This window comes from Podarcis vaucheri (assembly GCF_965113315.1).
Source record: "Podarcis vaucheri genome assembly, chromosome: 4".
NCBI classification, from domain to species: Eukaryota; Metazoa; Chordata; class Lepidosauria; order Squamata; family Lacertidae; genus Podarcis; species Podarcis vaucheri.
The window spans coordinates 103,201,741-103,225,106 of record NC_138762.1 but is presented as its reverse complement, the minus strand read 5'-3'; the positions used below and the strand labels follow the sequence as shown (position 1 = coordinate 103,225,106).

The 23,366-nt window shown below is 41.7% G+C and overlaps 2 protein-coding genes across 6 annotated transcripts in view; one reads left to right on the top strand and one right to left on the bottom strand.

Moving 5' to 3' along the window:
- Nucleotides 1-1,865: 1,865 nt before the first annotated feature.
- LOC309531722 (mediator of RNA polymerase II transcription subunit 22-like) lies at nt 1,866-5,590 on the bottom strand. Of its 3 annotated transcripts, none has more exons than XM_082221437.1 (2): nt 5,182-5,590; nt 1,866-2,610 (listed from the first exon to the last, which is right to left on the bottom strand). In XM_082221437.1, the coding sequence occupies exons 1-2, from the start codon at nt 5,203-5,205 to the stop codon at nt 2,197-2,199; spliced, it is 438 nt and encodes a 145-aa protein (XP_082077563.1). In that variant the 5' UTR covers nt 5,206-5,590; the 3' UTR covers nt 1,866-2,196. The 3 variants fall into 3 exon arrangements, with proteins under 3 accessions (XP_082077563.1, XP_082077564.1, XP_082077565.1); XM_082221438.1 differs by having other exon boundaries at nt 1,866-2,607; XM_082221439.1 differs by lacking the exon at nt 5,182-5,590 and having other exon boundaries at nt 1,866-5,171.
- An 85-nt stretch (nt 5,591-5,675) lies between these two features.
- Nucleotides 5,676-23,366, top strand: part of UCHL3 (ubiquitin C-terminal hydrolase L3) — a 30,051-nt gene continuing 12,360 nt past the window's right edge. Inside the window, exons 1-6 of one of the 3 annotated variants that reach the window (XM_082221434.1) lie at nt 5,676-5,838; nt 8,475-8,486; nt 11,943-12,071; nt 16,704-16,860; nt 17,225-17,310; nt 19,448-19,495. In XM_082221434.1, the coding sequence (XP_082077560.1) occupies nt 5,797-5,838; nt 8,475-8,486; nt 11,943-12,071; nt 16,704-16,860; nt 17,225-17,310; nt 19,448-19,495 (474 nt within the window). In that variant the 5' untranslated portion in view covers nt 5,676-5,796. The remainder of the gene's footprint in view (nt 5,839-8,474; nt 8,487-11,942; nt 12,072-16,703; nt 16,861-17,224; nt 17,311-19,447; nt 19,496-23,366) is intronic. The other 2 variants (XM_082221436.1, XM_082221435.1) reach the window with 2 other exon arrangements.

The window sequence follows — 23,366 nt, the reverse complement described above, 5'->3', positions numbered from 1 at the left end:
CCAACGTTCACCCAGAGGTCTGTAGGAATCTTTGGCTGGGCTATCATTTAAGGCGGGGCTTGTTTGGGAGCCGAGTTTTGCTGCAGCAGCGTTTTTTTATTTCTGTTTTGGAAATCAATTCCTATTGATTTATGTGGAAATTGTTCGATTTATTTGGGCACTTCCCCCCCCAGCAAATATTTTTAATGGGATATATGTATGTGTAATATAATATAATGTAGCCTAACAAAACAATCCTTAAAATATTGCTTTGTTTTGAACACATCTTAAGATTCCCAAACTGGAAACTCATGGTCCAGTCATCACAGACAGAATAAAAAATGCTTATTATGTCCAATCCTACATATCTTTAAGGACGCGGGTGGCGCTGTGGGTTAAACCACAGAGCCTAGGGTTTGTCGATCGGAAGGTCGGCGGTTCAAATCCCCGCGACGGGGTGAGCGCCTGTTATTTGGTCCCAGCTCCTGCCAACCTAGCAGTTTGAAAGCACATCAAAGCGCAAGTAGATAAATAGGTACTGCTCCGGCGGGAAGATAAAGGGCGTTTCCATGCGCTGCTCTGGTTCGCCAGAAGCGGCTTAGTCGTGCTGGCCACATGACCCGGAAGCTGTACGCCGGCTCCCTCGGCCAGTAAAGTGAGACGAGGGCCGCAACCCCAGAGTCGTCTGCGGCTGGGCCTAATGGTCAGGGGTCCCTTTACCTTTATGTATCTTTACTCAGAAGCAAGCCCCACTCTATTCAGCTGTGGTCCCTTTCAGCTAAGTGTGCATATGATTGCATCCTAAACCCCAAAGTTCCATATCTTCTGGACTGCAGCCCTTCAGATACTGTTGTTTGACTATGGCATGCTCGTACCATGCATATGATACCACTTTAAACAATCGTGGCTTCTCCCAAAGAACTTTGGGAGCTATAGTTAAGGGTGCTAAGCAATATGAAGAGGCCCCTGTTCCCCTCACAGACCTACAATTTCCAGAGTGGCTTAACCCCTCCCCCAAAATATAGTCCAGCCCCCCCCCAACAAGGTCTGAGGGACAGTGGACAAGCCCCCTGCTGAAAAAGTTTGCTGACTCCTGCTGTAATCTCTGCACCATTCAAAAACTACAGCTCTCATAATTTCCGGGGGAATCAATAACTGTTCAGCATGGCATCCTAGTGCTTTCAATGTATTGTATGAATGTGGCCTAAAGCTGGCATCTTCACTTATTATTTATTTCATAAAATTTATACACCACTTGATTGTAAAAAATTAATAAATTCAAAGCAGTTTAATCCCACTTAGCTAGGAACAAACCCCATTGAATTCAAGAGGAGTTACTTCTGACAGTGCCAGATTTACGTATAAGCTAAACAAGCTATAGCTTAGGGCCCCACTCTCTTGGGGGTCTCCAAAAAATTTAAAGGGGGGGGACTGGATGTACTTTGATAAAATACATGTTTTGTTATGTGTAAATGGCTTTAGATACCTATTAGGTCCATAAATGGCCATACAGTGGACGCTCGGGTTTCGAACATGATCCGTGCGGGATGCACATTCGCAACCCACAGCAGTGCGTCTGCACACTCGCAGGTTGCGATTCGGCGCTTCTGTGCATGTGCAAAGCACTATTTAGTGCTTCTGCGCATGTGCGACTGCCGAAACCCAGAAGTAGCCCATTCTGGTACTTCCGGGTTTCGGCGGTTTGTAACCCAAAAAAAATGCAACCTGAAGTGTCTGTAACCCAAAGTCTGACTGTATAGCATATATTCAAAATAAAAACCAGCGACAACTTCTTGTTGACAAAGGACAGCTGGACATATAAAGGGCCCCATTACCTTCAGAAGCTTAGGGCTTCATCAAACCTAAATCCGGTCCTGACTTCTGAGTAGACATGGTTAGGATTGCAATTTAATCAAGATCCTGATTCCTATTTGCAAGTTATTTAGGTGACAAGATCACAGTGTCGATGAGGGAGCAGATCTCCACATCTCCGTGCAAAAAGTCCTAGTGACATGGTGCACTTGCCCTCCAGAACAGCCACCTCTCACACCATACATAAAGTACTCAATAAAACTGCTTTGGGGCCAGGATTATTTGGGATGCTGAGAATTTAGGGATGCTTTTTAAAACAAGGACAGTTGTTGTTTTCACACACAACCTGCCCCATGTCAGAAACAGGAAATTGTTGTGGTTACTACAGGGGAACCGTCCATGGCTTCATTTGTACCTGGAAGAGTAATATTCTTCCTCCAGCTCATAGAAGTCCATGGAGATCTCATCACGCAGGGCAGTAAGCTTCTTGTCGTATTCCTCCTGAAGGCTGCGCAACTGCTGGTTCTGCTGCTTGATGGCTTCGTTGACGGAAGGGAAGTCATTGAGGATCAGGAACTGTTTTAGGTCAGAGACAAGCTTCATAAGAGACTCGCCAGCCCGAACAATATTTGCAGCTCTGACATGCATCTCATAATTGTCCTGCTTGCCTTGGGTTGCCCGAGAAACTTGAGTTTCTTCCTCAATCTTTGCCGTTTTGATTATCTCTGTGAAGTTATCCATGACAGACTTGATGTCATCTTTCAGCCTCTTGTTGTAAGACTGAAGGAGGGTTTCCTTGCTCTGGGGGAGCACGGGCTGCTGCGACATTGTGGGGGCAAGAAAGGTCAGAAAGAGTTACAACTTACTCAATACATGTAATCCTCTTGCAGCCAGGCGGCCATTTTCTCTTTTTCTCTTGCGAACGATTTGTCCTTCATTGACTACGTCCAACCAATGGGGCGGGGAAAACGTTTTGTTTGGGTACTTTTTGATGTTTTGTTCATTGTTTATGACGACTTTTGTTACGTTTTGTAGTTATGTAATTTTTTATATGTTGTCAGCCTCCTTGAACATGGTTTTACCTTTGGAAAGGCAGCATACATATAAAATGATTGCTTGATTGTAATAAATTTAAACACAGTCCCACCTGGATTGGAAAAGATTATTTCGTTCCAGCATTGCAGAGGCTGCTCTTGTCACAAATCCCCTGTTATCAAACTGTTGTAATTTAGCATTTTCATGCTTGATCTTGACGTTTCTGTGTTTGAAAATTGCCATTTTAAGGTCAGTAGCAGGAGTGTCCTGAAAGCTTGCCATTTTCTCCCAGGGGTTTCTGAATAGTTACCCCTTCTGATGTCAGGTTTTGTATCCATTTATTGCTACTGACTTTAAAGTGGCTGTTTTTGAACAAAGAATCTTCTAAGGCAGACTCCAGCATTAAGTTACTTAACAAGCTATTCATTTATTGAAGTTGCAATAGAATACAACAGAAGACAGAACATGCACTACAGGTGACTTGCAACTTATGTACATTTAACTTGTGTGCATTCAAGCTTTACACGCTTGGCAAATAAAAAAATAAGAGAGGATGGAAAGGATTTAGGTGTCTGAGGGGGAAAAGACTGGCAATCCCACCCACCTTTGAATCCAACGTGTTTTGACCATACATGATTAGGGCCTCACATACTGGAATAAAACCCAATTGAAAGCTAAGGGTCTCCTGTATGTGATGAAACACCCTGGCCACGCTAAGTTGCCTACAATATATCATTGGCAAAAGAAGCTAAACCGAAACAATGCAGTACAGCAGTGCTTGTTGCTTGGGAACTTCAGATGGGAAAGGGAGGGACATCCCCAGACACATCCAATGGACACCTGCTGAAAGCTGTGATTGGTTGTGGCTCTGTGATGCATGGAAGGTGTACAGCCATCATGTGCATTGCACATATAAAAAATGTGAATCAGCACTGAGGCATCCACGGAAGCTGATATCAAAATGTCATAGTCATGTATTAATTAAAAGCTAATCATAAAAACAATCAGACAGCAGGAAGTACTGCTGTCAACAACTATTATCTGGGATGATCAGGTATTGGAAGATTTTGCTCAGGCTGTTCCTTTGCTATTAACTACTAGAAACTGGGGTGAATAACAGGGGGTGAATCATTCATTTAATGGTGTTGTGGCTTCCTTGGCAATCTTGCTCAATAAAAAATTGCTGGCTGGTCTAATGTGTTGAAACGGCACCTTCAATATTAAAAGAAGAAACTACCATATATTCACATTGTATGGGTAAGTGCGCCACAAAAAGCAAGTAGGGTCCTGTATTTAGACACTGGATACCTAAGCATCTGATCTGGACCTTCAAACCGTGCAAACTAGAAGCAATTTACTGGCCAATGCTGGACTAGCCAGACTGACCTTATCCTTTACTCCAGCCACACATATACATTAGCTTCAGAGGGAAGATGTCCTAGTTAGGTTAAACACTGGCATATTAAACACCCTCAGAAATAACTATTTCACATTCAATGCCAGTTAAATATGCGAAAAGAAAACTACATTAGGCAGTCAGCCCCCAAAATCTACATGTTAAAATGGGAAGGTAGTTTCATTTCAAGCTCTGCCTCACCGTTTCCTGTTTCACTGAGCTGGAGATGCCAGCATGAAATGCTGCTTTTCAATGCAAGGAGTCCCTTCCAACTTAAAAAAAAAAAAAGTTTGATGTTTTATCGTGTTTTTAATATTCTTTTGGGAGCTGCCAAAAGTGTATGGGGAAACACAGCCAGATGGGCGGGGTAGAAATAGTTAATTATTAACATTATTACTACTACTACAATTCTTCTTTTGCTTTTTAATGCTTTATTGAGATTAAAAAGAAGGACGGTAACAAACAAAAGGATTAATCAGAAAAAAGGAAAAGGAAACAATATTTGTTATATCACACCACAGTAAGTTCTTCTTGAGTTTCCAACAGCTTCCCGCCACCCCTTAATGGATTTACCACTTAGTCTATGTAGCGCATTATTAATTTCCATTTTCTTTTTGTTAATTTTCATCCATATGATGTTCTCTTATAATTATCCATCACACCACAGAAGTCATTCAAGTCCTGCCGCTGACATCATGTCATTACATTAATTCTTAAGGTATTTTTTGTACATGCCCCATTTCTTAATAAATGTTTGATCAGTATTACGTCTCAGTTTTTCTGTCAACTCAACTGAGTACGCTATTATTATTACAATTCCATTATTCTCAGTCTAAACCAAAGAAAGCATTCTGGTAACTCTCATGGAACGCTGCTTCTATATACTTTTATATACTTCTTTCTCACAAGTACTAAAAGAGTCAGAGGCTTGTGTCTCCCAAGGGATTAAACTTTGTTACCAGGTAAGGGCCGGCCCAAGACATTTGGGTGCCTGAAAGGAACCTCAAGAGGGCAGCCGCCGCCTCCTCCTCTCTCCTCCAGGGAAGATCCAGCTCAGGAACAAGAGGATGCGGATGCTGCGCCGCCTCACCTGGCCTCTCAGGTGAGCCGGCCGAGAGTACAGCAGAACCTCGAGCTGCGCCCTCTAGAGGCAGCAAGCTGCCCCTGCAGCTGCTCGGCCGGGCGTGGGAGAAACCAATTCATCGCAGAGGAGGGGGGAGAGAGAGAAGGAAACCAGGCATATTCACACAACGCCGCGCGGTCCTCATTTTATTCCGTTGTTTTAATACCGGCGGCGAGGGGGTGAAAGAAAAACAGAAGGAGGGTCACATTTATGTGCGTGCGTCTTTCCTTCCCTGCCCCCCCCGCGCGCGTCTTGGGAGGCGTTGGTACGCGCCACGCCTTTCTCCGGCTGGGAGGGGCGGGGGCGGGCTCTGCGAGCGACGCTGTCCGTCGGGGCGGGCGGGCCGGGGCTCCGGGCGGAAGCGCGTCGAGGGAGCAGGAGAGCGAGGTCTCGAGGAGCCCGGCCGGCCGGCAGCAGGGAGAGAGGAAGAGAGAGAGCGAGAGAGAGAGCCATGGAGTCCCACCGCTGGCTGCCTCTGGAGGCGAACCCCGAGGTGAGAGAGCCGGGGGACGGGGAGGAAAGAGGGGGCCGCGCACACGTCGAGGTCTATAGGCATATATATATATATATATATATATATATATATATATATATATATATATATATATATATATATATATATTTGCTTTCGTAGATTTTCACGGGTACAGGAATGCAGGTTTTGGTGTCTTCGGGTGTCTTCCCGTGTAAGAGTCGGGGTGTCTGTGCGACGTTTCGACGAGGTCTCACTCGTCATCTTCAGGCTGGTGCTTTCGGCTTCTTGTTATTGCATGCATGCCCACCAGTCAGTAATCTTTCTCCTTTATATCTTCGGAAATTCAGTTGCCCCGAAGATATAAAGGAGAAAGATTACTGACTGGTGGGCATGCATGCAATAACAAGAAGCCGAAAGCACCAGCCTGAAGATGACGAGTGAGACCTCGTCGAAACGTCGCACAGACACCCCGACTCTTACACGGGAAGACACCCGAAGACACCAAAACCTGCATATATATATATATATATATATATGCCGTGTGTACACACACACACACACACATATATATATATATACACACACACACACACACACATATATACACACACACACATATATATATATGTATATTTGCTTTCGTAGATTTTCACGGGTACAGGAATGCAGGTTTTGGTGTCTTCGGGTGTTTTCCCGTGTAAGAGTCGGGGTGTCTGGGCGACGTTTCGACGAGGTCTCACTCGTCATCTTCAGGCTGGTGCTTTCGGCTTCTTGTTACTGGAACAGAGCAGAATCTGGTGTTTGAGTTCCTATAAATGAGTTCCTATAAAAAGAAGAAAAGGCACACTAATCTAGGAACTTCCTCTCTGCCTAGAACGTTGGAGGCTATACACCACACCCCTCAACAGTATTTATAGGAACTCAAACACCAGATTCTGCTCTGTTCCAGTAACAAGAAGCCGAAAGCACCAGCCTGAAGATGACGAGTGAGACCTCGTCGAAACGTCGCCCATACACCCCGACTCTTACACGGGAAAACACCCGAAGACACCAAAACCTGCATATATGTATATATATACACATATATGTATATACACACACACACACACACATATATACACACACACACACACACATATATATATATATACACATATATGCTTTCGTAGATTTTCACGGGTACAGGAATGCAGGTTTTGGTGTCTTCGGGTGTCTTCCCGTGTAAGAGTCGGGGTGTCTGTGCGACGTTTCGACGAGGTCTCACTCGTCATCTTCAGGCTGGTGCTTTCGGCTTCTTGTCAAACACCAGATTCTGCTCTGTTCCAGTAACAAGAAGCCGAAAGCACCAGCCTGAAGATGACGAGTGAGACCTCGTCGAAACGTCGCACAGACACCCCGACTCTTACACGGGAAGACACCCGAAGACACCAAAACCTGCATACACATATATGTATATACATATATGTATATATATATACATACACACACACACACACACACACACACACACATATATACACACACACACACATATATATATATAGCTAGATAGATAGAGAGATATGTAATGCACGCAGACTTACATGAATATATACACACACATATTAATTTACATCTACCCTGTTTCCCCAAAAATAAGACAGTGTCTTATATTAATTTTTGCTCTCAAAGATGCGCTAGGTCTTATTTTTAGGGGATGTCTTATTTTTTCCATGAAGAATAGTACGGTACACATTTATTGTTGAACAAAAAAAAGGAGAAAATTTATTACCTGTATACGATACAATGCCTTACGGTAGCTTCAGGGGCCTTATATTCCGGGGTGGCCTTATATTCGGGGGAGGCCTTATATTACAGCGAGAGGCAAAACTGGAAGTAGGTCTTATTTTGGGGGGATGTCTTACTTTTGGGGAAACAGGGTATATATGTACTCATGCACACATATACGCACATATATGTATCTACGTAACACAATATATTTATATTAATGCACACACATATACGTGTACACACTCACATATTTATTGACATCTGTATATAAATATATGCACACACGTGTACATATATATGTAATAGATATTTATATTAATGTATACACATGTGCATACTCACATATTTATATACATCTATATATTAGTATATTTATGCACACAATAAATATAGGCATGCATTCACATATATATTTATACACACATATATATGCTTGCACAAACATCTATTCATATACATATATGTATACAATTATATATATACAGTTTATATACATGTATGCACACACACACTTGCAAGCACACATATATGCATATAGACAAACATCTGCATTTTATATATTTAAGTTTGGGGAAGGAGGGGAAAGTGGTTGGGAGAGAAATGACAAAAAAGGGGGGAAGTTGTTTGTTTACTTGCTTGCTTATTAAACCTATACACCACCTTCCATCCGGCGATCACAGGGTGGTCTACAGTATAGAAACTCAAGATGTATAACGTAAGGATGACAGCATGAAAGATAATGGGGGGGGGCTGGGATGAGGGGTTTATGCATAGGGGAGCATGAGTTGTTGGGGATTTCAGGAAGGTGGGGAATGAGCTAAAGTTTTACTGCTTAGTGACTGACTAGAACTAAACCACATTTTTTTTCTTGCTGTTTTTTTCAGGTCACAAACCAGGTGAGCATGTTTTATTTATTTATTTGTTAAGATAACCATTTGCTTGTTTTATTCTTGGATTTTGCACCTCTTCTGTTCCCATAACCTTTTGGCTGTGATGTGTATATTCCTCCTTTATTCTGTCTCTGTACACCCACCCACAGGCTCTCTCTCATCCGTCAGCTGAGGATAACACTTGGGCATCTGATGGAGTAAGCGCTGGTCCACGAAAGCTTATGCTGCAATAAATCTGTTGGTCTTTCAGGATGCTGCAATACATGTTTGCATTTGTTGCAAGAAAGTGGCTCGCCGCCTTCCCTGTTTTAAGGCCAGGGAGTTTCCCATTCTCCTTCAAGGCCTTGCACAGTCACCATGAAAAATTATACCCCGGCCGCCTCCTTGCAGCCTACTCATTTCGTTAGGGAAAGCATCTTATTGTGGAGAATTTAAGTTTGGGAGAAAATAAACTCATGAACGTAAAAATGTGTTTTATGGTTTTATAAACAGTGTTTGATAACAGTGTTCATCACTGTTTATCGCATGGTCTCATAATGTTTCTAAGTATCCGTATCTTTAATCTTGTTAATCATAATTTGCAATGCTTAGAAACTTGATTCTCAAACATCACTGTTTCTATCAAACATTGTTTAGGTTCTATAACACTTGGTTTGGCTCACCATAGCTTCATATCTCTTGCATCTTAACATATCTTAAGCATTAATGGAATGGGGTATCATCTTCCTTTGCATATGTCAGCTACCCAGGACAGTTGACTATGCAACTTCTGTATTTTGCCATACCTATCATAGTTATTGCTCTGTCCTGTATAACTGGTCCTAGGTGACACCACAGGAAGGAAATGCACTTCCTGTATGCATAGGACAGTATCAGTTTTCTAGGAAAGGATAACAATTAAAAGAGATGAAGTTGATGTGGAAGGGTGACCTCCTTTTGAATATGTGTATAAAATATGAGGGGTGACTTTTAAAAGAACAAACATATATAAGTTACTAGTTAACCCCTTGTTTAGAGGATAGATAACCAGATGTCAAAGAGAACAACAACTACCAGACTTTTAGAAGACATCTGAAGGCAGCCCTGTTTAGGGAAGCTTTTAATGTTTGATGTATTATAGTATTTTAATATTTTTTTGGAAGCCGCCCAGAGTGGCTGGGGAAGCCCAGCCAGATGGGTGGGGTAATAATAATAATAATAATAATAATAATATTTATTATTATAAAGGACCATCAAGGCACTTTCTTGTACAAGATTCAGAATACAGAATCTTAATTTATGTTGAATCTGAGCTGGGTATGTGGAGGAGGAGGTTTGAGGTGTTTGTGAAGAATTGCAATCTGATCTTTCGAATGTGACGCATTAGGCTTTTGCCGATGTTGCTCAACAGCATCCCTGAGAAGACGAGACAGGTTAATTGCTTATTGCTTGGGTGGTAACGAAATCTTTCACAGCAGATGAGTTTTCTGGCATGCTCAGAAGCCAGTGCATCAGCACATATGGTTCATGAAGGAATTTCCCTTTAGGCCTATGTGACAGATAAGTACTAGTACAGTAACTCTTGCCTAAGCCATCCCTGTAAAATTCAGTAAATGTAGTTCTTACCTTTACCTCCTCACAATCTCTTTTTTTTGGAGAAGGATTATTCAGCCTTGTAATTACACAGTCGCCTGACCTTATGGCAAGCAAGCAATGCCTCCAAGTAGTGCATATTTTCTCCTGCTTGGCCTACTCTGGAGGGGGAGGTACAGCAATATATTATGGCAGCTGCTGTTTCTCCATGTCCACAGTGCTAAGATTCAGGCAGGCAGGAGTGTCAAGCGACAGTTGCCATGTCACTGTATTCATTTTGCCACCTTTAAACTTTGTGGTGGAAGTCCGCGTCGCATGAGTGTGAGATGAACTGATTCCATAGCACGGTGCTGGGTTTCCCCAGTGCTGGGTTTTGGCAGAGAATATGGAAGACTGAAAGAAGATAAACTTGCAGAGTAAGCGGCACAGAGACCCCGCCCTGAAAAGCTGGTATTGTAAATGCATTATCTGCTAGATAAATTCTGTTTGCGTGGGATCCGATTGAGTTCAGCAGGTTCATTAATGTGGCACACAAGTTAAAGATCTACTGAATTCCAGTGGCCTGGCTTGTACCATCGGTAACTAGATTTTGACAACCGAGTATAAGTCTTCTATATCTGTGTTCCTGGACAGGTGCTGTTTAATTTCAAGCTCTGCATAATCAGTGGTTTATGCAGAGACGTGCATGCCTTCAGATTTTTGCAACCCTATTTAAGGCCTTTTCCTGGGTGGCAATTTTTGATTAGTGAAGCATTTGAGAATTACCGTATTTTTCGCTCTACCGGACCACAAGACGCACTAGTTTTTGGAGGAGGAAAACAAGAAAAAAATATATTCTGAATCTCAGAAGCCAGAACAGCAAGAGGGATCGCTGCGCAGTGAAAGCAGCAATCCCTCTTGCTGTTCTGGCTTCTGGGATAGCTGCGCAGCCTGCATTCGCTCCATAAGACGCACACACATTTCCCCTTACTTTTTAGGAGGGGAAAAGTGAGTCTTCTAGAGCAAAAAATACGGTACATGCTGCAGGTCCCCTAGTGTGTTTTGTGGCAGTAGAAACATCGTGGGTCTGTCTCCATACCTGAGCCTCTTCCATCAATTATTCTGTGTAGTTTATCTCCTCAGTTCTGTTATAACTTAAGTAGGGATTGGAGAAGCAAGTGATGGCCATTACCAAGTACAGTTAACACATTTTAAAATCCAGGTACAGGTCAGGATAAGAATTAAGGGGTTAAGACAGAGGCTATGTGGAAAATGTGGGGTCACCTATGTGAACAGTTATTCTCTTGTGCATCTGTATTGATTAGTGTAAGAGAACTTGCGGATGATTCTCTGAAGATAAAATTGGTTATCCTCAACTGTGTTACTTTCTAATTTCTGGAGAGAGCAGTGGGAAATGAAATTAGGAATAGCATAGTTTGAAGGTTGCTTCTTTGCATTACTGGGTGGGTGGAACCCAGAGGTTGTGGGACCCTTGAATTTCTTAGATTGCCTTGCCACATCACAAACCGCTTATATAAAAGTCCTCCGAGTTTGAAAAGTTACTTTAAAATGCAGGGATGGGTGGGTGTAGGAATCACAGTTTGAGAATCACAAGCCACAGGCAGCCTTAAATTTGCAAAACTGATTGCATTACCGCCTAGATCTCAGCTACACTTAAGTTCCAGAAGCAAAACCATTTTTCCTTGAGCTTTGAAGAATTCAGTTTCTTAATAATACATAACTTAACATTGCTGTTTATTACTACCATCCTCTGTCAGTTGTGCTGTCTATGTTGAACCATACTGAAAGATGCAAAATATGACCTTAATTTGGAAAGAATTTTTTTTACAGTACACTGTGTGACGGATATACTTATTGATAAATGCTTAATGTGTATCTCTCTTTTACTAGTTTCTCAAACAGCTAGGGATTCATCCCAGCTGGCAATTTGTGGATGTTTACGGCATGGAACCAGAACTCCTTAGCATGGTGCCAAGACCTGTTTGTGCCATCCTTCTCCTCTTTCCAGTAACAGAAAAGGTAATTCTTATTTATCTTCCCAATGAAGTACTTTAACTTTGGTGTCTTACAAATGACCTAAGGAAAACAGGCTTTAGTAGGTTCAGATCTTGGTCTGATGAACCATGGTTTATCAGACTAGAACAAAGCTATGTTTCATACACGCTCACTCCCATTTTTCTCTTCTTTCTTCATGAACCTTGTTTGGGTGAAGAGACTAGCTTCTTTTCTTTTTTCAAAAAATATTTTTAATTAAGAATTTCAACATAATAAGTTTAACAAAGATACATCATCCACATTATCCCCCCCCCCGTTTCCCCCTCTCCCCCCTAGCCAGAAACCCACCCTCCCAACTTCCCTCAGCTCCTTTCTCTGGTTTCTGAACACATATTTTTATCTGCATGTTGTAAAATTGTAAAGATCCTCAGTTTGTCTATCTATATATTGCCAATAAAGATTTTGTGAATGTTTATTCAAAACCTACCAAAGAGTTCAGTTCATTTTGTTGTTTCTTCAAATATTTTACAAAAGGTTCCCATTCATCTTTAAAGTCAGTTATCCTTGTCACATAGTTTGTATGTCAGTTTGGCCAATTCCGCCAAGTTTTTCTTGCCACAGTTCTTTCGTCGGGATTTCTTCATTCTTCCATCCTTGTGCTATTAAGACTCTTGCCACCGTTGTCACATACATAAAAATATTTTTAAATTTCTTTGGCAGGTCCTTCCCCACAATCCCTAACCAAAAAGCTTCAGGGTTTTTTCACAACTGTTAAATGAAACATTTTCTTTAACTCATTATATATCATTTCCCATAACATTTTAACTTTACTGCAATCCCACCACATATGATAAAAAGTCCCTTCTTTTTCCTTGCATTTCCAGCATAGGTTTGAGCCCGTTTTATACATTTTCCCTAATTGTACTGGTGGTATGTACCATCTATACATCATTTTCATGTAGTTTTCTTTCAGTAAAGAACAATCTGTAAATTTTAGGTCAATTTTCCATAACCTTTCCCAGTCTTCCAACATAATATTGTGGCCTATGTCGTGCGCCCATTTAATCATAACTGCTTTCACCTCTTTGTCTTTGGTCTCTCATTCTAACAAGATACTGTATGCACCTTTCAACAGTTTTACTTTCCCTTCTACCACTTCTTTTTGAAATCTAGATGTCGTATAACTAAATCCTTTCTTGTTGTCTTTGTATGTTTCATATAATTGTCGATAATGTAACCAACTCTGAAAATGGTCTTTTATTTCTTCGTAGTCTCTTAATTTCCATTTCCCATCTTGATCCTTTAACAGATCAGTATGTAAGCCACTTTCCTTTCTTTCCAAGTGGTTTGAGCAGCAAAGCTTCGTGTGGTGATCCTTTAATTGCAGAAGGAGGATCTGGTGCTCCAGTTCTTCCTGTTTCCCTTGAACCCCTTCCACAATGCCCTTCTTCTCTTAGTTCTCCTACCTCGTCTCTAACTTTTTCCCATTTCAGTTACAGATAGGTAGCCGTGTTGGTCTGCCATAGTCAAAATAAAAAAATTCCTTCCAGTAGCACCTTAAAGACCAACTAAGTTAGTTCTTGGTATGAGCTTTCGTGTGCATGCACACTTCTTCAGATACGCTGAAACAGAAGTTGCTAGATCCTTCTATATAGTGAGAAGGTGGGGAGGGGTATTACTCAGAAGGGTGGTGGGAATGGGAGATTGGCAGATAGTTGAGATGAGCCTGTTGACGACTCTTAACGACTGCAATAGGTCTTACAGGAAAAGGAAAGGGGTGAGAAGGTGAAAAATGGCTTAGTCATGTATAATGAGATAAGAATCCAATGTCTTTGTTCAAACCAGGTCTCTCCATGGTTTTAAGTTTGGTAATGAGTTGCAATTCAGCAGCTTCTCTTTCCAGTCTATTTCTGAAATTCCTTGGTAGTAAAACAGCTACTTTTTCCCGTTTGTCCACATTGGTTTCTAATTTATTAACCTTGTCTCCCAACATCCCAAATTGCTCTTTCAAAAGGGAGCAAAACTCTGAGTTTTCAATATCCTTGCGTATTTGTGCAGTCAGTGTTTTATTGGTTTTCACAATATTATAAACAAACAAACACATAAGACAAACAAACATAAATCCCCTTGGTTGAATTTCATTGCATATCCTTTTAACGGTTTCCCAAATCATAATTCTTATAAAATTTAACTTAAACATTAGCATCCTTAAATCTTCACCTTATGAAATTAAACATATTAATTCATCACTTAACATAAATAAAATCCTAAGCCAATTAAGTATCAGCAAGCTGTTTTCAGTTATTTTAACTTAACATATTTAACTAAATAATCATTAAATTTAATCCACTCTTCCTGATACTCCTCCTCCTTCTGGTCGCGGACTCTTCCAGTTAGGTTGGCTATCTCCGAAAAATCCATCATCTTCATCTGCCATTCCTCTCTCGTTGGTAATTTTTGGGTTTTCCACTTTTTAGCTAACAAATACGAGCAGCAGTAGTGGCTCTGCAACTTTCTGAATTCAGGAAAGAAATGGTTCAATCAATGCAGGAATTTACTCGAACTGCTGCTACTGCCACAACTGGATCGAGTAAATTCCTGCATTGATTGAACCATTTCTTTCCTGAATTCAGAAAGTTGCAGAGCCAGAAGGTCTGTCTGCTCTTTCTCCCCTTTCTCTCCAATCTCTGCTTGTCCACTAGCCCTTCTGCTGACTGCCGCAGCTGCAGCTGCTCCCCTCCTGGTTGTTACTGTACCCTCCTTGCCCACCATGTCTTATCAGTTGGTTCCCAGTGTTATTTGAGATGTTCAAGGTCACACCTGCTAGCCCAGTTCCCTCCAACCGTGAGACTTTCCCCCCTCCCAACTTCCTTACAGTTTCACTTTCCCTCTTATCTGCCTCCTCCCTCCAGACAACAACAAAACTTATAATCATATAACAAAAGGAAGGCACAAACGAAAAGGGGAAAAAGAAATAAAAACTTCCAATATAACAGGGGACATAAAATATACAATTAAAAGGGTATCAAATAAAAAAGACAGAAGAAAGTAAAAAATAATTTAAAAATCCAGAATACAGCCGAAAGGAAAAAATAAATCAGTTCAGCTCTAAATTGGTGTCTTTAAGAAACTAAAATGTTCTTTAATTTGTACTTATCTGCTTGTAATTGTCTCAAATTGTATTGCCTTACAATAGTTCCAAAGTTTATGTCTCCGTATTATTTCCTGTTTGTAATTCCATGGCAAGTTGTCTTATTATTTAATTCAGTAAAGTGCTGGAGTTTGAATCAACAGGTCCTTCTTGTCAGGCTCTTTCAGTCACTTGGGGTGTAGAAATTAGTTCGAAAGCTGTTCCAGGCTCTTTCCCACTTTCGGGGGTACCCCCAGATGTGCTAAGAGTTCCCTTCTGACTTCCTTTATTTCCTTTCTTTCCCCCTTCCTTTTTCAGCTCTCCCAGTTTAAAAGGTCTGCTCCATTTCCTCCAGCTGTCAGTAGATTTTTTTTACTTTATAATCCAACAGATAACTTGATGCAGTTACTGTATAAATCCTTTGAATGTAACCATTTTAGCTAGTTGGAGTAAAATGTATCCATTCTCCATTGCTGTAGTCAGTCTCTATATCCCATTCACAAAAACGTTCCTTTGCAGAGTTCACCCACAGAAATCGGAAGCTGGCTTGCTGTTTTGCTTCCGTTTCGCCAAAAGTTCATGCGTGTTGCTCAGTGTGTATATTTATTTAACAACAAAGTATGTGGTTTTCCGCAAAACAACTGTTTTTGTTGCTATGAAAACCTAAGCTGCTTTAATTTACCAGCATTACAGTCTTAACCGATTTACCTTGGACCAAGCCGCATTTAATTCAGCAGGGCTTTCCTCTGAGAAGACAAGGCTAGGATCGCACTTGAAATACTACTTTTTCCTGGTTTTTGTGACCAGGTTACCCTCCCCCCGCTGCTGTGCCATGGTTTGTTTCAGCATGAGCCAGCCCTTTGCAACCGTCCAAGTTGTAGTGTATCTCAGTTGCTGAAATCCGGGAAAGGTTTAAATATGTTTGGAAATGTTAAACACCTGTACCATAGGCTTGTTTGTTTGCTTTAGGATATTCTAATGATTTATATTCCTTGAGCTAGCTTGGTTGGGAGCAAAGGTTAAAACATTTGTCAACTGAAGAGATTGCAGGTAGATTTATAACAGAATGTGCTATATAATAGACACAACTAGCTGTCATGCGCTTTGAAGATTATTCAACCAATGAAGAACTCAGTATAATAGTGTATAGACTTTAAGCATGAGCTAGCAGATGTGAAAACTGGCAAGGTTTAGTTTGCTTCAGTTGACAGTAGTTAGCTTTAGCTTGTGATGTGCTCTTTGTAAAAGAAGATGGTGAATTTGTCTTACTAGCAGTGAAACTAGCCATGCTAAGAGCATAAATTGATGCATGTTTACTGAGAGTAAAACAGTCAGCTAGACAATCTATAATGTTTAGAAAGGTCTCCAGCTTACTAGTGGCAGTATCTCAAAGCAAGAACAAACTTTATTTTTAGGTTGTATTGCTTCTTTTTGGCAAGGACTGCTTTTGTTATAGAATTATTCTTTTAAAAAAACAGAATTGGGAAAAAGCAAATTGCTACGTGTTTTTTATTCTTGCCTTCCAGTATGAAACATTCCGAACAGAAGAGGAAGCAAAAATAAAAGCTGAGGGACAAGAAGTAAAACCATCAGTGTATTTCATGAAGCAAACAATCAGCAACGCCTGTGGAACTATTGGGCTTATTCACGCTATTGCAAACAACAGGGATAAAATTAACTTTGGTAAATACTTCATTTCTACTGTGGTGCCTCTTAATGGTTTGAAGGGTAGGGGGCGCTCCTGAACTGCTTATTGCTTATACTGAACTGCAGAAAACCTAGAAATAAGCAAAAGTTGGCTGAAATGCTCTTGGAAAACAATTGCCACAGTATGAATAGCTGCAGCAGAATAAAATACATAGCAAATTCAGCATGGATTTTTAAGATTAATGTTGTCCTCAGTTCTTAACAGGTACTGTAATTATTTATGTTGTCACTTCATGTGAAATAAATAAGATGTGATAAGTTCAGCAATACTTTTTGTCGTAGAGTTCAAAGTAACATATTTTAACATATTTTTAAATTCATGTTCTTTTATTTGTTCTAGAAACTGACTCCTCACTAAAGAAGTTCCTAGATGACTCTATGCCCATGAGTCCTGAAGAGAGGGCCAAATATCTAGAAACTTACGAAGTCAGTATCATTCCTTAATATAATTTTGGGAAATGGGAGTATTTTGCTTTTAGGCCTATGTATGTCAAGCCAGATTGCACAGGCTTTGGGTGGGGCAGTCAATGCAAGGTTTTGGGTTCATTTTTATTAGGGAAGTCTTAAGAACTACATGGGACGCGGGTGGCGCTGTGGGTTAAACCACAGAGCCTAGGGCTTGCTGATCAGAAGGTCGGTGGTTTGAATCCCCGCGACGGCATGAGCTCCCGTTGTTCGGTCCCAGCTCCTGCCAACCTAGCAGTTTGAAAGCACGTCAAAGTGCAAGTAGATAAATAGGTACTGCTCCAGCGGGAAGGTAAACTGCGTTTCCGTGTGCTGCTCTGGTTCACCAGAAGTGGCTTAGTCATGCTGGCCACATGACCCGGAAGCTGTACGCCGGCTCCCTCGGCCAATAAAGCGAGATGAGCGCCGCAACCCCAGAGTCGTCTGCATCTGGACCTAATGGTCAGGGGTCCCTTTACCTTTACCTAAGAACTACCGTATTTTTCGCCCTATAGGACGCACTTTTTCCCCTCCAAAAATGAAGGGGAAATCTGGGTGCGTCCTATGGGGCGAATGCAGGCTTTTGCTGAAGCTTGGAGAGCGAGAGGGGTCGGTGCGCACCGACCCCTCTCGCTCTCCAGGCTTCAGAAAACACATCCACAGCCTAGGCAGCCCTACGGGAGGTCCGGCAGGGATGTCTAGGCTGCGGATAGCAGCCTGCCGCCCGGCGGGCGGGGCGCCCTCAAGCAGAGCGCCCCCCTCGCCAGGCAGACATCCGCAGCGTGGGGAGCCTTGCAGGAGTTCCCCGCAAGGCTCCCCACGCTGCGGATAGCAGCCTGCCGGCCCCGCAGGGGGGGTGCCCTGATGCAGAGCGCCCCTCGGGGCAGACATCGGCCGGCCCCACAAGCTCGGGGGACAGCAGGGAGGCGCAGCGCCGCCATCCCGCTGTTCCTCGACCTGGTTCGGTTTCCCCGACCTGCTTTTGGGGGGGAAATAAAGGGAAATTTCCCCCCCTTTATTCCCCCCCCCCAAAAAAAAAACTAGGTGCGTCCTATGGGACGGAGCGTCCTGTGGGGCGAAAAATACGGTACATACATTTGGCTGAATTTTATTCTCTCTCTCTCTCTCTCTCTCTCTCTGTGTGTGTGTGTATACACACACACACACACACACTGCCCTTTGTTGCTTGAAAAACAGTATCAGTGGAATAAAACGAAAGGCAGCATCATAGAAGCATTCAAATATTTACACTTGGACTGCTCACCCATATGCCTGAGTTCAGAGACAACTTCATTTGCCAAAAGCCTCTCAAGGTGCACCCCATTCCCACCCAATCTGGCTGACCACAAGGCCCAGGCTGGAAGATTTGGGAAGAGATGCTCCTTCAAATGGTTTGGTTTGATGCTGTTAAGGGCTTTATATATTAATGCATGCCAACAGCTCAGATTTGGTCCTGTAACTGTAACAGATAAGGTGCCTGTGCAGCAACTATGCGATAACGAGAGATTCCTGATCCAGTCCCTTGCTGCTTGCAAACAAGGTTTCCGGCACCTGTACAACCTTGTTTGATGAAGATGGTTTGGAGGGATATTGGTGTACTAGTGGCATCACAGCCAGTAGGCACAGTTGTGGGCTCTTAATCTGTGTTTTCTTGGTTTTGCTAGGAAACCAACACCTGTACTCTAGCTGCTGTCTAGCCTGGAGCTCCTCCGTCTCACTATTCTGCAGTAAAGTCAGGGCCACACCACCCATGCCAACTGGAAAATTCCCCATAGCATTCAAGTATCCCTTCATTTTCATAAGTCTCTTGCGGGCAGACCATCTTAATTTCCCCCCCAACCCTGGGATGGAGAGGGGGCAATGAGGTTCTCCCACATCAATCTAGACCTCATTACAACCTCAGTATCCACTTACACTTCCCCTAAATGCTACTTGGGATCTGAAGGCACATGATTTCATTAAAAAAAGCTGCTGGTATTTGGTTAAAGAATTTAGAATGGTATTTTTATTTAAACAGTGGGAGGGAACTTAAAAATCTGGGTTTGGCACTTGGATTATTATAAATCACTATATAATGTAAGATCTTGCCTATAAACTAATTGCCTTTTTATTATTTCAGGCTATCCGTGTCACTCATGAATCCAGTGCCCATGAAGGTCAGACTGAGGTATTGAACTTAATGTGTTTTCCCCCTGAATAAAATTTTGAGTAGGGATCTTTCTGTATGCAGTTTCTAACAAGTTGTTGGGGGGGGGGGTTCTCTCTTTTCGGTAATTTTTTTTCCACTAGGTTGCTAAAAACTGGAAAAAGTGGTATCTATCCTGCAGGGAAGTAACAAGGGTCCATATGGATGTATGAAATATATAAAGTTACAAATATAATATGTTTCACTGGTATCTGTTATATTATACTGGCTCATAGTTGTAAAGAGGCAGTGCTTAGGTCGATGTCAGTCCAGCCATTAATTTTCTGAGTAAAAAGCCACTTCTGCCACCAGTATGGTAAGGATAATACTAGTCATGTTTTATTATATGAAGTTTTTTTTAAAATGAGGCCTTACAGCTAAAGAACTTGGGGAAAGTGCTATATGAATATTAATAGGAAGCTTTTTATTTAATATTGTAAATGCATGGACAATCATTTTCTTACCATAGGAACATTGTCTTCTTCCTACCCTTCCTCCTCAGTTCACACCAGCACATACATGGTGAGCACATTGTGAACACATTTAACGCTAAAAGACACTCTTCTCTAACCTAATCTGATCTGATGTGGTGAGACAGCTGTGGTTATAGGCTGGTGGCTGGGTTGTTTTTTTTTTAAAAAAGATCCATCTGGTACAATCAATGATAAACTGGAAATGCTTCTATTTTTTAGTTGATTTCAGCAGGATTTATCCTTGTCTTTAATTCTGGATCGTGTCCATTAGCCATCATGAATGGCAAAGTATCAATAGGTGAAGGTTTAGGCAGGATACATACAATAAAACCGACGTCCCACCTGTGCGTGCCGCCACCTCCTTCCTGGGCTCTTTGGGATAGGGCTGAGGCAAAAGAAATCCTGAGAGCATTGGCGTGTTCATGTGTCCTCTAGTTCACGATGCGCTGCCTTGCAATGGTTAAGCTTTCCTCATGAGCGTTTGGCTACTAGATTTTGGTCTCCTCTTCAGTGGATCCTTTCCAAAACTTTGTGCACCAAAGGCCCACGACAGGCAAAACGGATACTTTAGTATTTTGTATTTAAAGATAACATGTAACATTTAAGTTACAATAATAACTTCTTATTATTATATGTAGCACATTAGGCCATCCAAAGCATGGCTGCATACTTTGTCTCGTATCATTCATATAGCGTAATAACGGAATGAAATAAATTTCAGCGTATGCAGCCAAGTTTACTAAATGCAGCAGAAATCAACAATTTCTGTGTTGCTTTTATTTTAGCATTATTTGCCTGTGCATTGTGAAAAGATGCGATTAAGCACAAGGCCTGCTTACAGAAATGTTTGAGCAATGATGGTGATGGAAAGGTAAAAATTGTATCTGGCAGGCTGTAGGATAGAGAACAACGTAGTGCTGTTTACTAAACACTGAAATGCTTCAGTTATTCCCCATTTTGGCTTTGCTTGCAACAGGTTAAATGAATCATTACGGTGAAAACCTTGGCAGAGGCGTAGCCACGCTGGTTTTTGTAGCAAAAACAATCAAGGAGCATTGTGGGCACAGTAAAGACTAACAAATATTAACTGGGCTGGAGCGCCCAAAATCTTACGCTGTAATTATTTGTCAGTCCTTAAAGTGTCACAGGACTTCAGTGTTGGTAGCCTGGCTTGTACATCACATGAAACTAAAACTTGGTTTGGGGTGAACGCACAGGTTCTTGAAGATGAGCTTGCATCTGCCTTGTTCCTCCCTGGTCCTTTGGGCTGCCATGCCAAGCTAAGGTGTGGCTTGACTTAATGTTTCATTTGACCCGGGCCTGTGGTTTAGCGCTCTCCAGACTAACCACAAGCTGTGTGATGAACCAGCCACTAACTAAAATGGGCTGGGTGCCTGACCTTGTGAGTTTTTAAGTTGGGAAAGCCTCATTTTATTACTGGCTTACACTGTTTGTATTACAAGGGTGTAGAAAGCAAAATTGTGCTGCGTAACCTCTAGGTGGGGATACAATACTAGGTGCTAAAATATGAAATTCTATTTGCCAGATGCCTTTTTCCATTTGCTAAATGTATACAAGTTGCTTTCTGGAGTGGATGTGCATGACTGTAAAATTCAAAGCATATTTTCATTGGGCTATATATATATACAGTGGTACCTTGGGTTACATACGCTTCAGGTTACAGACTCCGCTAACCCAGAAATAGTGCTTCAGGATGAGAACAGAAATCGTGCTCTAGCGGCGCAGCGGCAGCAGGAGGCCCCCATTAGCTAAAGTGGTGCTTCAGGTTAAGAACAGTTTCAGGTTAAGAACAGACCTCCGGAATGAATTAAGTACTTAACCTGAGGTACCACTGTGTGTGTGTGTGTGTGTGTCCTAAATTTAGTTAGGAATCATTACAAAAAATCTTGACTAGAAATTGTGACAGAGAGATTACTTGTTGCATTGTATTTGAAATGGGCCTGAGGGATTGCTGTAATAGCCGTGCTACAATGACTATTTGTATGCTGGTACTGAAAATATGCTATGCTAGCATTAAACAGTGATCCACTGTTATGGATGCCTCGATACATTTAGTGCTGCTGTTAAAATTGCTTCCTAATTTTTGATGGTAGCAGTGCCAATGGTTTTAACTGTGCTTGTAGTGAGCTGTGTGATCATGTGGTTCCTTCCCCACATCTTCCTGTGCAGCATGAATTCCGCTCAGTTCACATGTAACATTAAGCTGAATCATGAATATATGTGAATTTTAGGCGTGTGGGCACAATTTGCTCCACCACCAATTGCTGTGTTGCCACCCATGGCTGACTTCCAGTTTTCATAGCTATGGTTTTAAGGGACCGTTTGAACCAGGCCAATGTTTTGATGGAAGCAAAGAATCTTTAAGGTGCAAATAAATATTTTGTATATCCCTACTGTGCTCCGGAGGGCTGGGCAATATTTTGTTTTTTAACATTGCGATATATCACCATCTAAACTTTGTGATATATTGACATAGCATGGTGTCTGAAGTAAACATGGAACTGTGTAGAGGCTCAGTCTGGGAGATCTTGAACTGTTATTTCCAAAACACTTCTTCTAACATGCTCAGATGTATGACTCTTTTCTGTTGCTTTTGCACACTCATCTTTTGAAGTTGGGATTCTAGGAGTGCATGGATGCAAAGTTAATCTTCATGGTTTCCTCATAAAACAAAAAACCCACAAAAATAGATTGGCATAAGTTCAAAGAACAGCAGGTCCTTTGTTTGTAAGGTGAAATTGCATCCAAAAACTTGTAGTTAGCAGTTTCCTATTTTACAAGGAAAGCTCAGATAATCCATTTCTGCTCTAAATACAGAATTGCACTCTGCATTGTGTATAATGTTCCCCTGCTTGCCTGCAGATTAGACTGCATATCACATCCAAATGGAATATGTGCTATTCTCAGAATATTTGATGTGAGGCAAGAACTTCCTAGGTGAACTTTTCCATGGTTTGCTATATTTTTTGCTCTGGGAATCCCCATAGCTCAGTGGCCTAGCAATTTACTTTGCCTCCAGAAGATGCCAGGTTGAATCCGCAGCATCTGGGAAAGCCCGACAGCTGCTGCCAGTCAGTGTTTTCAGTTCTGAGCTTGATAGGCAAAATGGTCTGATTGGTTCCTTTAAAAAAAGAAATTGCCTAAAACTTAGGATTTCTAGGAATAACAATTAATTAGTTCATTACCAGAAATATTAAGCAATTCATCATTATTAGTTCTGGTTGGTGGGATATACATAAAATGGGTGCTGGTTATGTACACGGAATATGTCTTAAAGTGAAGAGAACAGATTTCTGTGGCAGCTCCCTACAGATAAATTTAATGAATGTGCGTAACTTACAGATGGAACTTGCTGCTAT